The sequence below is a fragment of the Schistocerca cancellata genome, chromosome 9 (assembly GCF_023864275.1).
Source record: "Schistocerca cancellata isolate TAMUIC-IGC-003103 chromosome 9, iqSchCanc2.1, whole genome shotgun sequence".
In the NCBI taxonomy this organism is placed as follows: Eukaryota; Metazoa; Arthropoda; class Insecta; order Orthoptera; family Acrididae; genus Schistocerca; species Schistocerca cancellata.
Window position 1 is genome coordinate 6,077,693 of NC_064634.1, and position 22,092 is coordinate 6,099,784.

At 39.8% G+C, this 22,092-nt stretch overlaps 2 protein-coding genes across 3 annotated transcripts in view; one reads left to right on the top strand and one right to left on the bottom strand.

Annotated features, from left to right (window-relative positions):
- Positions 1-13,258, bottom strand: part of LOC126101109 (protein GUCD1) — a 44,303-nt gene extending 31,045 nt beyond the window's left edge. The window contains exon 1 of one of the 2 annotated variants that reach the window (XM_049911785.1): positions 13,034-13,258. Coding sequence is in view for 1 of the 2 variants with exons in the window: in XM_049911784.1 (XP_049767741.1) it covers positions 12,683-12,713 (31 nt within the window). In the remaining variant the exon portion in view is untranslated. The other variant, XM_049911784.1, reaches the window with a different exon arrangement.
- Positions 13,259-13,377: 119 nt separating this feature from the next.
- LOC126101110 (small nuclear ribonucleoprotein Sm D3) lies at positions 13,378-14,827 on the top strand. The gene is made up of 2 exons (XM_049911786.1): positions 13,378-13,804; positions 13,884-14,827. Exons 1-2 carry the CDS (start codon positions 13,489-13,491, stop codon positions 13,988-13,990), a joined length of 423 nt encoding a protein of 140 aa, XP_049767743.1. The 5' UTR covers positions 13,378-13,488; the 3' UTR covers positions 13,991-14,827.
- The last annotated feature ends 7,265 nt before the right edge of the window (positions 14,828-22,092 follow it).

Genomic DNA, 22,092 nt, shown 5'->3' on the forward strand with positions numbered 1-22,092 from the left:
TGTCTCTTCCCAAAGGTGCTCCTTCCGGTTCGGGCCAGAACACCAGGCAGACGAGTCCATTTTGAGAACATTACTGTCCAAAACCCACTGCCTCACAGATGATGCTCCACGACAGGCTGTACTGTCACGCCAATACAATAATCGTGTTCTTTGCTGCACGCGGTCCAGTGGTGTCACTCTCTCAACCCCCTCAAGAGCTGCCCAGCTCCGATTACAGAAACAATTCGCTTATGAGGAGCTGCTCAACAGTCATATTCCACTCTTTTTTAACATACTACCAATAGTCAGTATGTGAGGTCTACCTGGTCTCTGTTTAGCTTTAGTTGTACCTTTGCATTTCCACTTCACAATCACAGCACAGACAGTCAACTCGGGAAGCTTTACGAGGGTCGAAGTGTCCCTGACAGATTTTTTACTCAGGTGACATCCAGTGACTAGTCACCGAGCTCTCCTGACGGGTCCCTTCCTCTGTCGCTGCTTCTCTACCGACAGCACGATACTCTCCGCCTCCTTTTGTGTGCTGGAGGGTTCACATCTCGTGAAATCTAGAGGACAATTCCACATAATGCAGGGATGTCTGACATTTTTAAGCTGACAGCGTATCCTATTCTTGAAGCTACACAGAACAACCTTCTTCAACACAGAATTACGTGCTCATAAAAACTGCAAGCAGGAATAATAGCCACATACACATCAAATGCTCAAAACTACTGGAGAATGATCTAATAAATGCAGCAAGCACTCTTTCATTTGCACATAACATTCTGTAAGTGTCGCTGCCGAGTAGGAGGATTGGCATCGAGGAACGAGTCAGGTTACACGTTGACATGTAGAAGCTGCTACTGCAGGTAACTTCTGGAACTAGACGTTATGACTAGTGCCTACCCTTCAAACCAGTTATTATGGGACTTATTTTTGGCTTACTTTGCATATATAAGGGGATAAAGCAGGCAGTTTGACAATAAAGTGACTGCTGTTCCTCTTATGCCGCTCGGTTCCTATTTGTATCTACTATTTGATACAACAACAAGCTCCTGGCAAAAAATAGTAAGAAAGTGATGTCAGTTCTCAAAAATAAATGGAAACACTGCCTGATTTTTGTTTGCTGCTAGAGCATTATGGTAAATATTGCGCAAGCGCACACGCCAGTTACTGACACACAGCTTTGGTATGTTCCCGACAAGAAAATTTACAACAAGGATACAAGAACATAGCAATTGATAATTTATTTTTAACTCTTGTTGTCTTTTTAAAAAATAGGTATGGACCACTTAATAAAGGACTGGGCAGCTTACAGGCGTACAGCTGGTTCACAGTGCCCTGCAGGCATAATATTTCAACAGTCAGATACATCACCACTGTCAGGTACACTGATGAACAGTTTTGTCAGCGATCCTGATGACGGTAAAATGTCTGATTGTTAAAATATTGTTCCTGTACCTAGCTCAATCAACTAATACACTATGACGAACAGAAGAATCACAGTCAATATATGGTTTGGTTGACCATGATGATTAAATTTTGGTAATAAAGTGTCCCCACCAGCTAAGTTTAGCTAAGGAAAGGAAAGGCAGAGCTTCATAGAATCATAAATTCTGACCCAATTACACTATTCTGAGGTACTGTAAGTTCTACACAATACCATCAATAAAGAAAAACAAATGTAATATGTACAAAAATGTGAGAGTCCAAGAATAGAGCAATGAAATTTGGAGCATTGTTGGGCATTAAATGAATAAACTTGGTAAGGCAAAAAATGTCCAACTTACAGATGAGAATAGTTACAAGACGTGTTAGATTCAAATCACTAGCTACCAAATTCAATTAATTCTTCCTAACACTAGTAGAACAAAATGGAGCAAAAAGGGGGACTGAAACCAGATTTATTAGATTTGCGAACACCATCAAAAGGAGAGACTGATACTCACCACACAGAGGAGGCACTAAGTCGAAGATATGTGTGAAGGAAAAGATTGCTAAACATTTCAGCTTTCTTTCACACGGACACACACACACACACACACACACACACACACACACACACAGTCACTGTCTCCGGGCACTGAGGTCCGACTCTGGACTATGACTGTGGAAGTCTGCAGAAACATGGCGGAGACAGGATAGGGCAGCTAGGTGCAGTGTCGAGAAGCTGAGGGAGAGGGAAGAGGAGAAGTGGGAAAAAGACTTGTAGGTGCATTAGCATGATAGAAAGCTTTTGGAGTGGAAGCAGGAAACATTGTAACTGATTAGATGAGAGGTATTAGTGAAAGCTGAGGCCAGGGGGTTAAGGGAACAGAAAATATGCTACAAGGAGAGACCCCACCTGTGCAGTTCAGAAGAGCTGGTGTTTGTAGGAAGAATCCAGAAGGCACAGGATGTGAAAAAGTCATTAAAGTAAAGCAGAGTACATTGAGTGACATGCTCACCTACTGGGTGGTCCAGCTGTCTCTTGTCCATAGTTGGGCAGTGGCCATTCATGCAGACAGACAGCTTGCTAGTTATCATAGCCATGTCAAAAGCAGCACAGCATTTGAAGCTTTGTTGGTAGATCATATGGCTGCTTTTGTCTCCCTGCTTTTGATTGGGTAGGAGATGCCTGTTACAGGACTGGAGTGGAGTGGAAGGATGCATGGGACAGGTCTTGCATCTGGGTCTATTGCAGAGATGCGAGTTGTGAGGCAAGGGGTTGGGAGCAGGAGTGGAGCAGGGGTGGAAAAGGATACTGCATAGGTTCAGTGGCCAGCAGAGTACCACTGTGGGGGGAATGTGGAGGGTATCCATCATTTCAAAGTTCGACGAGAGGTAGTCAAAACTCTGGCAGTCAATGTGATACAGTCACTTCAGTCCTCGGTGGTACTGAGTCATAAAGGGAGTGCTCTTTAGTGGTCGGACAGTGGGTGTGTGGGACGTTGTAAGTGACTGGAGAGAGAAGGCATGGGAGATCTATTTCTAGACGAGGTTGGGAGGGTAATTTTGGTCTGTGAAGACCTTAGTGGGACCCTTGGCATATTTGGAGAGGGGCTACTCATCACTAGAGATGTGATGACCATGGGTGGTTAGGCTGTAACTTCTTGATGGGTGGCAGCTGTTGAAGTGGAAGTACTGTTGGTGGTTGGTAGCTTGGATGTGGATAGGGGTAGTGATGTAGCCATCTTTGAGGTGCAGTTCAACACTGAGAAAGGTGGCTTGTTGCTTTGAGGAGGATCAGGTGAAACATATGGGGGAGAAGGCATTGTAAGTTGTGGAGAAAGTGTTTCAACTACCTCTCATCGTGCCTTGAAATGAGGAATATCCTCCCTACCCTCCCACCGTGGTATTCCACTGCCCACTAAATCTATGCCACATCGTTTTCCATCCCTATTCCACCCCTGATCCCTACCCTTGCCTCTTAGCTCATATCCCTGCAGCAGACCCAGATGCAAGACCTGTCCCATGCATCCTCCCACTCCAGTCCCGTCACAGGCGTCTCCTGCCCAATCAAAGGCAGGGCCAACTGTGAAAGCAGCCATCTAATCTACCACAGAAGCTTCCTGCTTTCTATGTAGATCTGACAACTAACAAACTGTCTATTTGCATGAATCGCCACCACCAAATTGTGGACAACAGACAGCTGGACAACCCAGTAGCTGAATATGCCACCCAACATATTGTGCTTTACTTTAACGACTTTTTCACAAGCTGCACCTTCTGGATTCTTCCCAGAAACACCAGCTCTTCTGAACCACACAGGTGAGGTCTGCCTTTACAACATATTCTTTGTTCCCATAACCCCCCTGCCCTCAACTTTCACTGGTACCTCTCCTCCACTCACCTACAACATTCCCTGCTCCCACTCCATGCACCTACCAGTCTTTCCCCTCCATCTCCTCTCAGCCTCCCAACACTGCAACTAGCAACCCTACCTTGTCTGCACCACATCCATGCACACTCCCACAGGAGCAAAGCTTCTTCCCCCACCCCTGCTCTGCTTCCCTTCTCCCCCCTCCCTGTCCCTCCCATCTTACTCCCGCCACCGAACCCAGATTCCTGCTCATGTCAGACACAGTTGTAATCTGGAGTCATGCCCCCAACACCACGAGACAGTGGCACACTTGTATGAGTTGGGCTTGTGTGAAAGTGTGTGTCTTCAATTTGGAATGAGGACTTCTTTGTCCAAAAGTTTAAATGTTTAGCAGTCTTTTTCCTTCATTCCTTTGTGTGATTCAAAGTTATGCGTGCCACATACCATATTCACAACAATCATTATGATGTGTAGAATGTCAACTGAAGAAACACAACAGACTAAAAAAATAAAATGAAAATTAAAGAGGGCAGGAGCATGTAGAGGAGCTATGGCTCAATTTTAAAAGAATAACTGACAATGCACTGGATAGATATGTACACAGTAGAACAGTTCATAATGGGAAGGCACCTCCATGGTATACAGTCATGGTAAAGAAACTTAAAGAAACATAGACTACTGCATAATAGGTGTAAAACAAAGTATAGGGCTATAGATAAAGAGATGCTGAATGAAATACATCTCACTGTCAAGAGAGTAATGTGTAAAGCTTTCATTGACTACCATAGCAGAATATTGTCAAGTGATATTTCACAAAATCCAAAGAAATTATGGTCAAGTTAGCCCCTCTTCTAACTGTAATCTATTGTAGATCCCTTGAATAGAAAATTGTGCCCAATTCTTGGAAAAAAGCACAGGTCACACCCATTTATAAGAAGGGACACAGAAGTGACCCACAAAACTACCATCCCATATTGTTGGCATCAAATTGTCGCACAATCTTATAACATATTCTGAGCTCAAAAATAATGAGGTATCTCAAATAGAATGACTTCCTTCATGCCAACCAGCACGGATTTCAAAAACATCGATCATGCGAAACCCAACTGTCACTTTTCTCACATGACATACTGAAAGCTTCGGATCAAGGCAATCATGTACATGCAGTATTTCTTGATTTTTGAAAGACATTTCACTCAGTGCCACACTTACACTTATTGTCAATAGTATGATCAAATGGGGCATCAAGTGAAATTGTGACTAGAACAAGGACTATTTGGTAGGGAGGACGCAGCATGTTATTTTGGATGGAGAGTCATCGTCAGATGCAGAAGTAACTTTCTGTGTGTCCTAGGGAAGTGTATAAGGAACTTTGCTGTTCATGTTGTACATTAATGATCTTGCAGACATATTAATAATAACCTCAGGCTTTTTGCAGGTAACACTGTTATCTGTAATGACGTACTATCTGAAAGAAACTGCATAAATATTCTGCCAGATCTTAAGATTTCGAAGTGGTGCCAAGATGGCAACTTGCTTTAAATGTTCATAAATGTAAAATAGTACACTTCACAACACAAAAAGAAAAAAAGAAAAAAAAATTGTAGTGTCCTCGACTAGAATACCAATGAATCACTGTTGGAATTGCCCATCTCATACAAATACCTGGGAGCAACACTTTGTAGGGATATGAAATAAGATGATCACATAGGTTCAGTTGTGAGTAAAGCACGTGGTAGATTTCAGTTGATTGGTAGAATACGGGGGAAGTGCAATCAGTCAACAAATGAGATTGCTTAGAAATCCCTCATGCAATCCATTCTAGAATATTGCACACGGATATGCAGCCTGTACCAGATAGGACTAACAGGGAATATTGAATGTATACAGAGAAGAGGTGCATGAATTGTCATAAGTTCGTTTGATCCTTGGCAGAGTGTCATAAAGATACTGAAGACACTGAACAGGCAGACTCTTGAAAACAGACGTAAACTACCCCAAAGAAGTCTACTAAGGGAGTTTTAAGACCTGAATTTAAATTATTTCTCTACAAATATACTACAACCCCCTACGTATTGCTCACATAGGGACTGTGAGGACCAGAGTAGGGTAATAACACAATCAATCATTATTGCCATGCTCCATACATGAATAGAACGGGAAGAAAACAATAACTGGTACAATGGGTCATATCCTCTGCCATGCACTTCATGGAGGCTTGCAGAGTATAAATGTAGATAAAGCACCCTGTTGGCATTTTCTGTAACGATGCCATGGCCTTTGAGAACACAGATAATAAAATTCCACTGGCAAAATTAAAATATTTAGGTATTTACAGGCATCCCCCTTGTAGGGACAGAACCACACCTCAGCAAGTAGGTGTGTAATGTTAACAAGTGACACCACAGGAATAAAACAAGTAGGGTAACATTAAATATGGAGTTTTGTAATGTTAAGTATGTATTGAAAATACACAAACATTCAAAACAGTAAGTGAACATCTTCCCGGTCAAGCCTCTGACATCCATATCTACATCTATACTCTGCAAGCCACTGTGAAGTGCATGGCAGAGGATACGTTCCACTGTACTATTCACTAGGTCTTTTTCACATTCCATTTATATGATACTTGGACTTTGGGTGGACAAAGTGTGCACACTGCTGCAATGAACATTGTTGTACAAGTGGAACACACTACAACTGAACTCTATACAGTGAGCTTGACAGTGCAGAATTTACAAATTGGTTTAGAAAAGTGCTAAAAATCTGCCTGCGACAAAGATAATTACAAGGGACAAACTAGGTTCACATTTCACAAGTGAGGTTCTTCAGGTATGTGAAGAAAATGATAAAGTTTGTGTGTATCCCACCCAACACAACTCATTTAACACAACCTTCGGATGTGGTTTTTTTTTTTCTTCCCCCCCCCCCCCCCAATCCCTTGAAGACTCACTAGAGGACAACACCAACTGATTTCAAAATGAGGAAGCCACAGTTCTCAACTGTACCAAACATAATGTTTCCATCCTTTCTTAATGAACTCATAAATTGTCTGGGGCATAACAACAAGATGAATCTCTGAAATGTGTTCAATGTATGTGGAATAATACCACTCAAAAAAAGAAGCTTTATTCTCTAAATTCTCAGGTGAACAGGATATGGAAGAAACAAAAGGAAGCTGTAGTTGAACTTGTAGTTTCTTGTAATTCTTCATGCTTTCCTGGCGATCTGTTGACATCTTGGATATTTGGGAATCCAGCCGGATGTTCGCGTCGTTCTCGCACGATATTTCAACAGCGTGCCTCGCTGTCTTCTTCAGGTGCTACCTGAGACTGGTCCTTGGGTCGATCGAGTCCAGTATTTATGCCTGGGAGGAGCCGGGCGTTCCCTAATCGGTCTGTGCTGGGTCGAGTGTTCCATCTGTGGTCCGCGCCCGCCAGACTCGGCTTCAACGGACCCCTCCAGTCGCAGATGGTCCGACTGCCATCGGCGCCCGTTCTGGTCGTCCTCAACGGATGTGGTTATCATCTGAGGTGCGTCAGACCCGGTCTGAGATGTTGGGTACTCTATCTCCTGACTGTTACTATGATTTCCACTTCTGTTTCATGCTGGGTGCTCCCTAATCGGTCCGCGCCGCATCGTGTGTTCCGTCTGAGGTCCACGCCCGCCAGACGCGGCTACATTGTCCCTCTCTGGTCGATGGTGTTCCCTCCGCCGTCCGCGCCCGGCCTGGCCGTCTTCTGAAGTCGAGTTCATGATCTGGGGTGTGTCAGACTTATTTACAGTCTTTACGTGAAAAGAAAAAAAAAAAACCAATAGCCCCTCCAAATACAAAAATTAAGAAAACCAATGTACACAATGGTAAAGCTGTTCATGCACTGAATGGTCCAAAATCATTCAAAAGATTATCACGTGAAAATGTGTCTGCACTACATAAAAGTTCCAGTTGTCTCTAGGTACAAATGATCCTCAGCCAAGTTGTTCCATGTCACCCACAGCTAACGAAGAACTCTCCGATTCCAAGAAAAATCTTTTAGAAGTGTGATAATCCTTCATCAGAAGATGAGCTTGGTGTAATGAAATTGCCAAGGACTCTGAAAACTGATGAAAAGATCCTGTAGTTGAAGATTTGCACTCAGTGCCAAGATCTTTTTCCAAATGACTTTGTTGTAGTGAAAGTAGTTGGGGGTAAAAGGGGAAGCAAACTTTTCACTACCATTTGTATTATTCAAAAAGTTGCAACACAGGGAAATGTACTTGAAGTTATGGGGCTTCAATCCAGTGACTCAATGGAAACCACATTTGTTCCAAAAGAACATGGTACATTCACTGCCCCATTTTGTGATTCGATTGGCAAGCTGCCTCCATCACAGTTGCAGGATGAACGGCGTACAATTCTGTATAAATTTTCAAGGAGCATTTTAATAAAAGAAGTTTAATGTTTTTTGTCAATAAAAGTTTTCTGTAGTGTGTTTTAATTATATTCACAGAAATGTGTGTTTCACTAATACCTAGCTTGTCAACATTTTCAATACATCCAGTTTTCAATGGGGATCACTGAGATCCCTTTACAGGGCTCCTACCCATACTGCACTATACTAACATTTATCTCAGGACCATTTGCATGTGTTCATAACAAAACAAATTTGAAGGGTCAATTTATACCATGTCACAGCGTAACACTGATCCCTTTCAATTATTATTATTTTTTTTTACTAACCTATGAAAAATATAACATACAGAGTGCACTACGGATGTTTATATAGAAATAATGACCAATAATAAAAATCGCCATGAATATAAATCAGTATATGCAAGAGATGTTCTACAAAAACATCAAAAAGGGGTCAGTTTTCCCCCCAGATGACAGTACAGGTCTCACAAACTTGAGCAATATTCTACGATGGGTTGCACAAGAGGTGTGGGCAATCTCCTTTGTAGACTAATTCCATTTGCCCAGTATTTTGCAAATAAACCAAAGTCTGCCACCTGCTTCACCCACAACTAAGCTTATGTGACCATTCCACTTCATTAAGTGTTACACACAGGTACTTGTATGAGTTTACAGATTCAAACAGTGACGCACAAATATTATGTATATAGTATCCTAGATGTGATGTTATTTTATTTTATTTCATTTTGCAAAGTGCACAATTTTAGATTTTTGAACAGTTAAAGCAAGTTGGCAATCAATGCACCGCTTTAAAATCTTACAATGGAGTGACTGAATGTCTATCCAGCTTCGTTTAGACAGTACGTTGTTGCAGATAACTGCATCATCTGTGGAAAGTCCGATGTACTATTAATAGTGTCCATGAGATCATCAATATATAACACAAACAGCAAGGGACCTTAAACACTTCCCTGTGTACAACCACAGTTACTTCAACATGTGTCAATGATTCTTCATGCAAGATAACACGCTGTGTCCTCCCACACAGGAAATCTTCAATGCAGTCGCATACTTCATCTGATACGGCATATGAACATATTTTTCATAATAAGCATAGGTGTGGTACTGAGTCAAATGTTTTTTGGAAATCTGGGATTCTCATAATTATCTATTTGTGTAATTAATGTTATTCTTAACTGACTGTTAGTGTACTTGACAAAAGTAGCCTGGTGCTACTGGTTCTGCTGCTTAATGTAAAATTTGATTCATTCCATGTCCCTGAAGTTCTCATGCATTGTGGCATTTCAGAAACATGATGTGTGAATAAATGTACAGTTGCACTTTTGTTTTGGTCTGTACCACAGAGAAATATTTAATTGAAAACTGGGATCATAAGTAATTCAGTAAAATATGTTCACTTTTATGTTACATTTGTATGTTGCGTGTGTATTCGTAAAGAGTGAAATGTTCATTTTTACTAAATGTATGCCACCGTTATCCGTTAATCTGAAAATGGGTTGCATCTGATCATGACCATAAACACATCATTTACAAGCCCTACATAGATTCCATAAACTTAACTCACTGTATGAATTTTGATGTTGAATTTCATTATGATCCGTGTACTATGATTTTAATTTGTTTATGGTGGATAGTGGGTGTATGGCCCACTATTTTTATAATTTATTTTTTCATAAGATAATCCCCCCATGAACCGTGGACCTTGCCATTGGTAGGGAGGCTTGCGTGCCTCAGCGATACAAATAGCCGTACCACAGGTGCGACCACAACAATGGGGTATCTCTCGAGAGGCCCGACAAATGTGTGGTTCCTGAAGAGGGCAGCAGTCTTTTCAGTAGTTGTAGGGGCAACAGTCTGGATGATTCAGTGATCTGGCCTTGTAACATCAAACAAAACGGCCTTGCTGTGCTGGTACTGCGAATGGCTGAAAGCTTGGGGAACTACAGCCGTAATTATTCCTGAAGGCATGCAGCTCTACTGTATAGTTAAATGATGATGGCATCCTCTTGGGCAAAATATTCCGGAGGTAAATACTCTCCCATTCAGATCTCCATGCAGGGACTACTCAGTAGGACATTATTATCAGGAGAAACAAAACTGGTGTTCTATGGATCAGAGCATGGAACATCAAGTTCTTAATCAGGCACGTAGGATAGAGAATTTAAAAAGGGAAATGAATAGGTTAAAGTTAGATACAGTGGGAATTAGTGAAGTTCAGTAGCAGGAGGAACAGGACTTCTCATCAAGTGAATACAGGGTTATGAATACAAAATCAAATAGGGGTAATTCAGGAGTAGGCTTAATAATGAGTAAAAATATAGGAACGCATGTAAGCTACTATGAAAAGCACAGTAAACACATTACTGTACCCAAGATAGACACAAAGCCCACAACCACCACAGTAGTACAACTAGCTCCACAGATGAGGAGAAGATTGAGAAAATGTATGATGAGATAAAAGAAATTATTGAGATAGTTAAGGGAGCCAAAAATTTAACAGTCATGGAGGACTGGAACTAGATAGTAGGAAAAGGAAGAGAAGGAAACATAGTAGGTGAATGTGGACTGGGGGAAGGAATGGAAGAGGAAGCCACCTTAGAGAATTTTGCACATAGCATAATTTAATCATAGCTAACACTTGATTTAAGAATCAGGAGAGGAGGTTGTGTACATGGAAGACACCTGGAGACATTGGGCGGTTTCAGTCTGCTTATATAATGGTTAGACAGAGATTTAGGAACCAGATTTTAAATTGTAAGACATTTCCATGGGCAGATGTGGACTCTGGCCACAATTTATTGGTTATGAACTGCAGATTAAAACTGAAAAAACTGCAAAAAGACAGGAATTTAAGGAGATAGGACCTGGATAAACTGAAAGAACCACAGGCTGTAGAGGGTTTCAGTTTGAGCTTTAAGGTACGACTGACAAGAATGGGGGGAAGGAATACAGTAGAAGAAGAATGGATAGCTTTGACAGATGAAATAGTAAAGGTAGCAGAGGATCAAGTAGGTAAAAAGACAAGGGCTAGTAGACATCCTTGGGTAACACAAGAGATACTGAATTTAATCAATGAAAGGAGAAAATATAAAAATGTAATAAATGAAGCAGGCAAAAGGGAATACAAATGTCTAAGAAATGAGATCAGCAGGAAGTGCAAAATGGCTAAGCAGGGATGGCTAGAGGACAAATGTAAGGATGTAGAGGCTTATCTCACTAGGGGTAAGACAGATACTGCCTACAGGAAAATTAAAGAGACCTTTGGAGAAAAGACAACCACCTGTATGAATATAAAGAGTTCAGATGGAAAGCCAGTCTTAATCAAAGAGGGGAAAGCAGAAAGGTGGAAGGTGTCTAGACAGGGCAGATGTACTTGAGGGCAATATTATGGAAATGGAAGAGGACTTAGACGAAAATAAGAAGAGAGATATGATTCTGTGAGAAGAATTTGACAAAGCACTGAAAGACCTAAGTTGAAACAAGGCTCTGGGAGTAGATAACATTCTGTTAGAGCTACTGACAGCCTTGGGAGAGCCATCAATGACAAAACTGTTCCATATGGTGAGGAAGATGTATGAGACAGGCAAAATACCCTCTGACTTCAAGAAGAATATAATAATCACAATTCCAAAGAAAGCAGGTGCTGACAGGTGTGAAAATTACTGAACTATCAGTTTAATAAGTTATGGTTGCAGAATACTGATATGAATTCTTTACAGCAGAATGGAAAAAATGGTAGAAGATCAATTTTGGTTCCAGAGAAATATACGAACACGCAAGGCAATACTGGCCCTGCAACTTCTCATAGAAGAAAGATTAAGGAAAGGCAAACCTACGTTTCTAGCATTTGTAGACTTAGAGAAAGATTTTGACAATGTTGACTGGAATATTCTCTTTCAAATTCAGAAGGTGGCAGGGGTAAAATACAGGGAGTGAAAGGCTATTTACAATTTGTATAGATACCAGATGGCCATTATAAGAGTCAGGTGGCACGAAAGGGAAGCAGTGGTTGAGAAAGGAATGAGACAGGGTTGCAGCCTATCCCCAATGTTATTCAATATTTCTACTGAGCAAGAAGAGAAGGATAAAAGCTTTGAGGTTTGCCATTGACATTGTAATTCTGTCAGAGACATCAAAGAACTTGGGAGAACAAGTGAACAGAATGGACAGTGTCTTCAAAGGAGGATATAAGATGAACACCAACAAAATGAAAATGAGGATAACGCCTGCACGGCGTTGGAATAAAATTTTTACTATGGTAAAACTGCAAATTTATCAGACTGTATTTAGGTTTTGGCATACGTTACCTGTACTCAATTTTTTAGTGTGCCTATAATACCACTCCATTGCGTTTTCCATAAAAATATTTTAATAATGTAGTGGCAAATAACACTACACAAAACGGTCCAAGGACCGAGAAAAACTTGAACATAATCTCAATTATGATATATGGTGAAAATTATTTTAGCTCGACTGATAAATCTAACCTTTTATTCTGTCATTGGCAACACTTTCCATTTCAACCACTGGCTGTCAACGACGAACTCCAGCATACTACTCAGATACCAGTCAGATATCAAGCAAAAGTTTATCGCATAGTAATCTTGTTTATGTTGCAAACGCGCGAGTTTTGTACATCTGTATAGGGCTCATGTCCACAAATCCTTTCACAAATAACTTAAACATTCCTTTTCGTTACTCATTCAATTAGAAAACATGCCACTTCAAATTATCTCGTGTTTTCCCTAAATATGAAAACAACACGTAAAATCTTCAGCACGCGGGGTTGACACACAAACATTGAAGTCAGATGACAAGACAACGTGATTAGTACGCACCAACACATAAATAGTAAACATACCGCTGTTCTTTAAATATTTGTTTTCGAAATCTCAAATATTTTCCTTATTTTAAAACCTGTTCGATGTGCATATATTCATTTTTAAATCTGCCTAACTATATTTTGTTTTCGTGTCAACAGAGTTTTCGCCAGTGAATATATAACGTCGTATCTACGTAGATACTTCCATTTAAGTATGAAATTCGTCATCTGTTTTCTTAAATTAATTACAGTATATCGATTACAAAAATGTATAAGACATATAGTAGAAAAGAATTCCGTATTTCGAACTTATTTCCCTGCTCTTTTTTTTTGTTGCAAAGTTGGCTATTGCCGGAAGTAGACATTTTGTCCGTTGGTACGGCTTGTCGGCGTCGAAATAGGTAGCCGGGTTTGTGTTGTATGTTTGTGCGAGGTTCAGTTTGTTAAGAAGTCTCGATTTATTACGTGAAAATGTCCATTGGTGTTCCTATAAAAGTTCTGCACGAAGCAGAAGGTCATATTGTAACATGTGAAACGAATACTGGTGAAGTTTACCGAGGGAAGTTGATTGAAGCGGAAGACAATATGAATTGCCAGATGACAAATATAACAGTAACATACAGAGATGGCAGAGTTGCCCAACTAGAAAATGTCTACATTAGAGGATCAAAAATTAGATTTCTGATATTGCCAGATATGTTAAAGAACGCTCCGATGTTTAAAAGACAAGGTAACAAAGGGACTGGAGGTGCTGGGAGAGGAAAATCGGCGATTTTGCGAGCTCAGGGTGAGTAAATTATATTCCGCATTTTAAGTCATTACTGCGCGTAGTTTCGAAAGTTCGTGATAACAATTCCATGTTGCAGCTGCTCGCGGAAGGGGACGCGGGACACGTGGAAGGGGTGCATCATCATGGGGTGGTGGTGGTTCTGGTGGAGGCGGTGGCTCAAGCGGCAGGCGAGATAGACCATGAGCCAATCGTAATAACACAGGAGTGCCCTGATAGGAACATACCACATGTGTTACAGCGGTCGTGGAACTTTCCGCACATATTGTGTCATTAAAGTTGACTCGCTTTTTACATTTCTATTAGTCACTACTGTAACTGTTGCTTCAATGTTTCTATGCATAGGTATAGTGTTCAGCGTGTGTGTGTGTGTGTGTGTGTGTGTGTGTGTGTGTGTGTGTGTGTGTTTTCCAATATAAGGTAGTGATTAATTTGTGTAATTCACTATTCAGTGTATGTTAAAGAGGGCACTATTGTGAAAAAAATGCGAATCTTCCTTGTTTATCTGTATTCCGATGACTTCCCTTAAGGGCTACGTATTTTACACAATAAATTACTTAGAAATAATTTTGTTTTGAGGTGTTCTGATTTTTTTAATTTTTTTTTTTTTTTTTCGTTACAAAAGGAAAAACTGCAAAGTTTAGTGACATTTGTAAATTTGAGATGTGGTCAGTTTTCAATTAGTAAAAGTACTTGTAGCAGTTTTCATTCAATGACCCACTCTACACAAATACATTCTTAAAATTGTTTTTGTATCGAAAATCAATATTGTGATTTTACTGTGCGTGATGAATATTATGTATGCCACACATTTTGCCCATTGTTATACATAAAATGCTGTAACATGATTTTGGCCTGTTGCTTTTGTCTACTCTATGTAGTTTGATTTGCAGTATCTGTAATTATTGACCAGGTGACAGTTTATTGTGCCAGTGGTGGTCGCTCCTGTTGGTCTTACGAATTTATCTTGCTGTTTTAATTTGTATGATAAAAATATGTAAAATATAAAGTACAAACATTGAACTATGCTACAGATAATTCTGTTACCACAATCTTTATGTGGCAGACACATATGTTGGGTCCACCAATTCTCAACCATATCATCACTTTCTGATATAACCTAGACCTCAGGCAATGCTAGGGATCTGTCTCACCACTGATGGTGGAGGGAGGCAGATTTCATGCACCAGCCATTACTATATATGCTGTGAAGGGGTGAAAATGAATTCTTAAGGATGTTCAAAATGTATCCTGTGAATAATTTTCCATTCCAAACAAACTAGAAAATTTTTGTTGTGTGGCAGCTTATATTACATTTGTTTCAGTTTTTTGATAAACGTAGTGTAATGTTAGTAAAAAACATCTATTTTTGTTTTTATCTCATTCCAATACCTAGATTAGCCTTGTATCATGCTATATTTGTTGCCATGTAACTTTTTTTGTATATATTTAATAAAATTGCAGCCAAATGGCCATATACAGTTACTTTGCTAAGCATTTTACTTTTACAGTTTTGCATATTCATTTATCAATTTCACTCTTTTACTGCACAGTTCTATGTGATATCGTTCACAGGCTTCATTACAGTTCACATACACATGTTGTGGTTGGGTTGTGATAAGTTTTGTTTTTGCAGATTAGATGATGAAAGCCGTGAATAGAAAGTCTAGTTACGACATGTCACTGTTCGAAGTTTGGTGCTCTCCATGAGCGGTTCGTCATTGCTTCAGTGCCATAGAACTCGGGCCATATTTTTTCTTGTTTGTCCTCCATGATCTTCAGTTGCTTTCTGGAAGCCCTGGTGTGTGGCATCATAGGCCTATATCGAAGTTTGATGTCTTCAATTAGGAATGTCTCTCTCGCTAGCAGGTACACTAGTTTAGATCTTGTCTTTGAGAGACTTAGTGCTCTTTTTAGATAAGTCGATTTTACCTTTTCTAGTGTTTCTAGATTTTTTTTTTCTGTCAGGTGGTCCCGTATAACCTCCATCCCATAGGCCAGGATTGGCAAGATTTTTGTGTTGAATAATTTCATGGCTGTTTCTAGACTGAGTAGGCGGATGTTTTTGATGTCCTGTATAGCTATTATTGCTTGGGCTGCACATACTGTTGTATGTTTTGTGAAGCATTTGGATGTTGGTTGCAATGTCACCCCTAGGTATTTAAAGTCTGAGATTTTTATTTTTTGTCCTCTGATGCTGATTTCTGCATTCTTGGGTGTTTTGCCTCCTTTTCTGAAAATTACCGTTTCTGTCTGTGTTATGTTTATGTGTATTTTGTGTTCAGTGCACCATTTGTCTATTTTCTCAATGATTCTCTGCAGCTTCTGTATATCTGTTGAACCTACGGCTATGTCGTCAGCGTATGCATATACATATACATCTTCATTTTCTCCAATTTGGAGGTCTTCTTCAGTGGCAAGAATGTACAGCAAAGGGCTCATTGGGTCACCCTGTAAGACTCCGCTTGATTTCAGAACGGGGTTTGAAAAAGAGAGGTTGTCTGATATTGTGATAAAGTTGTATTCGAGGATTGTGTTTTCCAGTTTTCGGACTATTGAGATCTCTTTCCAGTAGGTCAAAGGCCTTGGTAATGTCTATGAACACTATGTAGAACATTTGTTTCTTTTGTAGCGCTTCGTCAATGTTATTTAGAAGACGACTTACTGCCGTAAGTGTTGATCTTCCAGATCTGAAACCCATTTGTTGTTCTGGGAGATGACTGTCCAGAGGGTTGGATTTTTTGTGTAATTATCTTTGAAAACATCTTGAATTGAGTATTTTCCAAAGTTATGCCTCTGTACTTGTTTGGGTCTGTTGGGTCTCCTCTACCTTTGTATAGAACTTTTATTGTCGCGCGTCTCCATTGTTCCAAGTTACAGGCATTTGTTAAATAGTTTGGTCCATACATGTTGGAGGGCATCTTTTATATGTTCATTATATATATTATCAGGTCCTGCTGCTTTCTTGTTCTTCAGTGCTTTTATCACTTCTCTTCTTCATATAGAGGTTCCCAAATACTGTCTTTTTCCTTAGTTTGATGTTGTTTCTCTTTCTTTGGGGGTGTTTTGATTCCTCGTTTGTTCAGTATCTTAATGAAGTGGTCTTCCCATTCCTTCATGCCTATATTTGGTGTATGAGCTGCTATGTATATGTCTTTCTCTGCTTCACCCACTTCTCTTTTTGCCTCTCTTTCTATGTATTCTTTTTCCTTATCTTCTATTGGTTTTTTGTAGAGTCTCTTCTCTTCTGTGTACAGTTTGTATGTTTCCGCATCGTGCTGGTTTCTTAATCTGTGGAGCTGTTCTTAGAACAGTGTTGCTTTTGCTGTAGCATTCAGCATCGAATCATCTTTTTGCCGTCCTTGTTTTTGGGCTTGTTTGTGTCACTTATTTTTTTAGGAGGTCTTCTGTTTGGTCTATTGCTTTTTAAAGGTCTCCATTCTCTATTAAAGTTTCTATTTGTGTTAATTGTTCTTGGTGGTTTGTTAATTTTTCTATATCAATTTTTCTTTGTGTGATTTGACGGGTCTTTCTTGCTGGCGGTAACGTGACAATATTTATTTTTATCTTCATTGGAATGTGCTTTCGCATAGGAGTAATGGAGTCATGCCATATTGGTTGAATACTTACTTCTATTTCTCTTGTTAATGCGATATCAATGGTGCTTTTCCTATTGTGGCATATGTATGTAGGTATCTGTCTGTTGTTAAGTAGGGTGAAACCATCTTCTTCTAGGGTTTAAATGACTAGTTTTGTTTTATAATTTTCTGTGTCTATTCTGCAGTTGAGATTGCCTGCAATATTGGTGGGTTTGCTGTCGCATTGTTTGAGTGTGACTATTTCGTCAATTATTTCTACAGCATTTGTGTGCGGTTTAAAATGGGCTGCAATTATATTTATGTTTGCTGCTCCTACTAGCATACTATTTTCTTGTTTTGTGATTTTCTTTGGTGGGCGTCATCCAGGGTTTCAGTAAGATAGGTATTCCTCTCGTGGGTCCTCTTCTTTCTCTCTTCTTTGCCATTAGGTGATAATTGCCATGTAATTAAAACTCCTCAAGTTGTTCTTCAGAGCCAAAAACTCCCTTAAATTGTTGTCGTTAATTTATAGTTAGAAAATGTGTACTCCTAATTGACTTGTCTGTTAATTATGGTGTAGTCAAATTTTGAAATAGCCATGGTAATTTTGCTCTTCCCAGGCTCAGTGCTGATGGTTAAATTATGAAATAATTCACTTGTATAACAACTCCTCTATAAATCCATGCCTTAATACAGAAGATTATGTAATGCTGTTTCATTTTGCTTTATTTAGGGGCACATGGTCCGAAAAATTGTCTGTTGGGGAAGGAGTTTGTTTTAGGATGTTCAGTTCATTACATTGTATCAAATATGATCCGACAATTCAACCACCCACCCCATGTGTGTCAAGTTTTAACTCGTCTGCAAATTTCTTTTTCTTTCCTAATTTTTTGAAACTTGTTAGTAAGTGGTTGAAATACCAAGTTAAGGTAGCCCAATAATTTAGTCTGTTGCAATAAAACAGTATGTAAGGCAAAGAATAATTTATGTGGTCACATATCTTGCTTTTGGGAGGAATGCTGTGATCAGTTGGATGGTGTGTTATAACAGTAACAGTGTAGTAACAAAACAGCATTTTCAGGTAATCTAGTTTATGATTATGGGACCTAGAGGCTCCCAAGAGATGGGTAAGTAAGATGTCTGATGAGTATACTCTTAAGGCTGAAATTATGCTACAGTTGGAATGTTGGATGATTGAATGAATGCAGCTGGTATGAGGTGGTCGTATAGATTTGACTGAGTGGAATGAGATCTTGGGGAAGGGACAGTAAAATTTCCATGAAAAGAGAATATCCTTCCAAGAAGAATTCATTAAGTTTAGCCTAATGACATCATTAACTGGTGCAATTTTGTCATATGATGATGTTAATTGGGCCCAATAATGATGCTGGGGACAGATAAATGTTGCTGGCCGCTTATCTCGGAGAGTCTTTCAGTGTTTTCCCCAGGTAGAGCGTATTCCAGTTTAGCCCGAAAGTTTTCTTGTATAGTGGTGCCTTAAAAGCAAAGACTTCCTTATGTTGTATTCATAGATTGATTGCCACATGCATAGTATTGGATGTTTCAGCATAAGTTTAGAAACACACTTCTGGAGTATTACAGTCTTTGTGTCTGTTGGTCTTGTGACAGGCCCACTGCCACCTCAATCTGTGTACTTCTTTGGCAATCTTTTATTCTTTACTTTTTCTGAGCATTTTTCTAATTTTCCTTCTCTGTGCATTTGCGCACACATTAATTTATGAGCATTTGCTTTAATAAGTCGGTGTTCATTGAATAAATGGTTACTAGTGAAACGCAAGTAGTGTACAGTTTCGATTCTAGATTTAATTGAACATTTGTGTTTCTGTGTCTGAATGCTCCCTATCTCAGGCCAATTCTTTGTTGAATTTCCATCATTTGAATCGCATTTCCTGGATGATAAACTCAGAAATTCAGTTTTTCTCATATTCACCAACACATCAACTGCTGTAGGACCAACTGTCATTACCTGAACTGTAACAGAGTTTTGCCAGGTCTTCATTTGATGTTGGTAAGTCTAAAGTGGTTCAGGTATTGACCATTGCTTTAGATTCCTCCACTGTGCAATTTCAAGTCCAGACACGTCTGCTGCGTCTACAGTAACTGTGGTGATATCCGCCTCAGTTCCTTTAGCTTTCTTTGTCTTATCAGCAGGAGCCAAGTAACCAAAGAAGTTTGCCAAGTAGTTTTCACTATCTTTGAGATACTCAAGGGGCTTGAACTGAGATGTTAGTGGTATATTTTTCTAAAAATACGTATGTAAGAGGGAGAATCACTAAAATTGATCCTCCAGCATTAAAACTGTATTTCCTGCTTTTGTCACTCGCCTTGTTCTCTAGACATATGATCCCCCCCCCCAAGCAACCTGCAACACCTCCCAGTATCATGTTGGCCCTTCTTTTGCCTTGTGTAGTGCAGCATCTCGTCGTGGCATGGACTCGACAAGTCGCTGGAAGTCCCCTGCAGAAATAATGAATCATGCCTGCCTCCACAGCTGTTCATAATTGCAAAAGTATTGCTGGCACAGGATTTTGTGTACAAATTGACCTCTCGATTGTGTCCAACAAATGATTGCTGGTTTGTCGGCCGATTGTGAGGCCAAATCATTCACTTGAATTTTCTGGAAATATGACATTTTTTGGGAACATGAGGTCAATGAATGGCTTCAAATGGTGTAAGTAGCCGAATGTAACAGATTTCCAGTCAGTGATTGGTTCAGTTGGATCAGAGGACCTAGTCCATTCCATCTAAACCCAGCCCACACTATTATGAAACCACCACCAGATTTCACAGTGCATTGCTGACAACTTGGGTCCATGGCTTCATGGGGTCTGTGCCACACTCAAAACCTACCATCAGCTCTTACCAACTGAATTTGGGACTCATCTGACCAAGCCACAGTTTTCCAGTGATCTAGTGTCCGACTGATATCACTGGCCCCAGAGAGGATGTGTTGTCAGTGGTGATAGGTAATGCAATTATTTGGCATTCTCAGCACACTCTTGATACTGTGGATATTGAATTCCCTAACAATTTCCAAAGCGGAATGTCCCATGCGTGTAGCTGCAGCTACCATTCCACTATCAGAGGCTGTTAATTCCTGTCATGCAACAATAATCACTTTGGAAACCGTATTATCTGAGGACAAATGACAGCTCTGCCAATGCAATGCCCTTCCTATTCCTTGTGTTGCGATACTATGACCATCTATATATGTGCATATCGCTAATCCGTGACTTTTGTTACCTCAGTGTGTATCTCTTAAAGGCGCACATTTCAGATTCTAGCACTGTGCTGCTTGTTTTTTGAGCTATCACACGCTGGATACAGGTCCAGTTTTTTTATAGTGGCTACTTTTATTTTCCGTCCTTCCAAAGAGCAGAATATAAGGTAACACATACTAGGCAAATCTTAGACTAAATGGATGGAAAATGTGTTTAGTAACCTGGTCCACAAAAGATTTTTTTTTTTTCATCACAAGTATGAAAGCTTCAGCAACAGAAAAACTTATGACCGGAATGCATACTGGTCTGAGCTGCCGGAGGTGGCGGTCATGGCTACCTGAGATGTGCTTGCATGTGTGAATGAATGTATGTCTCTTTTTGCTTTTCTGATGAAGGCTGTGGCTGAATGTTTGCAACTTAATGTTTCATCTTTGTGGTCTGGGCGCTAATGACCATTGAAGTTTTGCGCCCTAAAACCACAAAAAAAAAAAATCTTTGTGGTAAGTAGCAATCGGTCTTTCCTTGTATTGTGGATATTCCAGCCTGGAGTTTCCATTGTTTTATTGGAAGTATAAAGTGCTGGAACTTGACGCTTAGATTTCCTCCCAGTTCTGTATAATAAGATATTTGCAGCTAGAAAAATTTTGATTTTAATGAAGTGATTATGTAAGCTGTACTTGTGTATTTTGTAGTCATTCCATAATCACACTTCAGATAAAGATCTAATTGCTAGTAAAAAATTAGATGAATTTCCTTGAATGAAAAAGCTTGTTATTTTGGGCAAGAGTGCATTTTCCTTAAAAGCACATCTTTTACTGGCAGAGAGAGAACTTTTCCATGCTGTCCTTGCGTTTAAATCATATTGTAATATATTGCATGTAATCCTGCTTTTTAATAACTAATTGTAAACTGGAGTGTTCATTAGCTTACTATGTGCTGCTAAAATCAGATAATTAATGGTTTAAAAATTGCTTTATTTTTACATTTAAAAAAAGCGGTAATTGAAGGTTGTTTGCAGGCAAAGCAGGAATAAGACTATTAGGACAGTGAGTCAACTGAAAAATGTGTAGTAATAAGCTATTAATGGTACCAGTAGACTGTAAGGAGGAAAGCTTGAATGGTAACAGGTTTGTTTGACCCATGTAAAAGCACCATAGAGATGCCTGTCGTATGAGCTCTGAAGTCATACATGGGGTCATTCTAGTGATTGGCACAGGAGGTTGAGAAGACAAGTGTAGAGTTTCAGCAAAGTTCATAATTTGCAGCATTATCCCCAGCACTGATTGTGGCCCTTTGATTCTGAGTCAAGTGGTAGGACTGAACCAGAGACTTTTTGCGACAAGCTAGGCTGTAACTTCCTGGACTTGTGCTGTAAGGTTGACAACTGTAGGATACCCCGAAATAGGTTAGGTGTGCACTACACAACAGAGGCTGCTACTAAAGTAGCTGACCGTGTGTGGGGTGCACA